Consider the following 1,811-nt stretch of genomic DNA (forward strand, 5'->3'; position numbering starts at 1 on the left):
CAGAGAACAACCCAACGATTCCTGAAGAACAACCCAACGATTCCTGAAGTACAACCCAACGATTCCTGAAGTACAACCCAAGTTAACACCTTGAACCTCTGAATTGTGTTTCTGGTTCGCCTGTAAATCTGAAGCACAGCTACATCCACTAACAGCAGAGACTGAAGCCGCTTCTCGATCTGATTGGACGCTGGAAAAGATTTTTGTTGTCTTCAAGTTGTGCTGAAAGGATTTAGCCTATCAGAATCTATGCTAGCCTGAAAAAAGCATCTCAGTGCTAAAATGTAGCAGCTAACGCTAATGTGAGCCTCCACATTAGTAAAGAAGCTCCATGAAAGGTCAGAGAAACTCTGGAAAGGTGAAGGATAAAAAACCGTTTGGCTCCAACCTGATGAAGATCCTGAAGATTAAAAGCCATAAATATCTCTGATGTTCACCTCATTTGGTTACTTATTCATCAGTTTATCAGCAAAAAGGGCTTTTGAACTGAAAATGTTACTTATTTCATTATTTCTGTTTGTCCTCTGGAGACAAACAGAACAACAGAGGTGCCTTAAAAAACAAGAACGACTGAAAATACAGAAATTATTATGTAAATGAACAAAAACATCACTGAGAAATAAACATGCATAACAGCAAACAACCAAAAAGCAGAAGATATTCAGAAAAACCTCATTAATATGAAAACTATGCTGAAGTAAAAACTCACTTTGGGTAGTTCATGCAGTACAGCGTGTAGATGTCAAAGGCTTCACTCTGAAAACGAGGAGAGAAGTCAGAGCAGGAGGACTGAAGCATTTCAAAGCTTCAGCTTTATTTCAGAACAATTTTCAGCTTTAACGTTTAATTAACTTCATGTACTTATTTCTATATGTGACCGTGTTTGGTCTCTTATTTTTAGAACCTTTGGCTCCTGCAGAATAATCAGTAACTTAAAGTTAAACAGCATAGGAGCAAATTACTACAGGCAAATTAAATAAAACAATAATGAGGCCGAGGAGTGAAATCCTCACATCTCCGACTGAGGAAGATCATCGTTTCAGTCAGCAGGTCCCACACTGGAAAATCCCACTGAGCCTTAAAATAACCCAGACTCTCCATATTTTAATCTAATGTCCTCAGACAGGAAGTTCAGTTCAGCTTTAATCCAAACGAACCGCCTGAAAATCTGAATTTAAGCTTTACAATAATCACGACTCTAAAGTTTATTTTCCTCTTTTTACTCTAATCACAGAGCAGAGAATAAAATCCTCATCGATGAATCAGTTTTACTCTAAATAATCTGAAAATGTCGTCATATTTGAGCATTTAAACAGTGGGACTTGAACCCACAACCTCCTGCCCCAACGCCAGGTCGGATCTGAGCTGGGATTAGGATGAAGTTTCCACCTGAAGGAGGATTCACAGGGTGGGATTATTTTCTACCTCATCTACTGGATGACAAATTATGTTTTATTCCATATATTTAGTGATTTGTGTCCAGATTAGAGCTTTAATCTGACGTGTCTACAGTCATCCAGCAGCTCAGCCTGCAGGTTGTCCAGAACCTTTCACTGCTTATTATCTGTTCTGAACCGGGTCGGGTCGGGTCAGAACGGGACTCACCCGCTCTACAAAGCACTCTGCGATGGCCGCCGCGTCAGGACTGCGCTCCAAATCCTCCAGGAGGTCACTGAGGACAGACAGGCAGACAGAGAGAGAGACAGACAGAGAGACAGAGAGAGAGAGACAGACAGAGAGAGAGACAGAGAGAGAGACAGACAGAGAGAGAGAGACAGAGAGAGAGACAGTCAGAGAGAGAGAGACAGAGA

The 1,811-nt window shown here is 41.0% G+C and overlaps 1 protein-coding gene across 1 annotated transcript in view; it reads right to left on the bottom strand.

Annotated features, from left to right (window-relative positions):
* The window catches only part of plekhg2 (pleckstrin homology domain containing, family G (with RhoGef domain) member 2), a 52,985-nt gene that overhangs the window by 28,792 nt on the left and 22,382 nt on the right, over positions 1-1,811 (bottom strand). Inside the window, exons 4-5 of the mRNA XM_008402063.1 lie at positions 1,606-1,672; positions 710-756 (exon numbers count right to left, since the gene is read on the bottom strand). Coding sequence (XP_008400285.1) covers positions 710-756; positions 1,606-1,672 — 114 coding nt within the window. The remainder of the gene's footprint in view (positions 1-709; positions 757-1,605; positions 1,673-1,811) is intronic.

The sequence above is a fragment of the Poecilia reticulata genome, unplaced genomic scaffold, assembly GCF_000633615.1.
Source record: "Poecilia reticulata strain Guanapo unplaced genomic scaffold, Guppy_female_1.0+MT scaffold_159, whole genome shotgun sequence".
Lineage (NCBI taxonomy): Eukaryota > Metazoa > Chordata > Actinopteri > Cyprinodontiformes > Poeciliidae > Poecilia > Poecilia reticulata.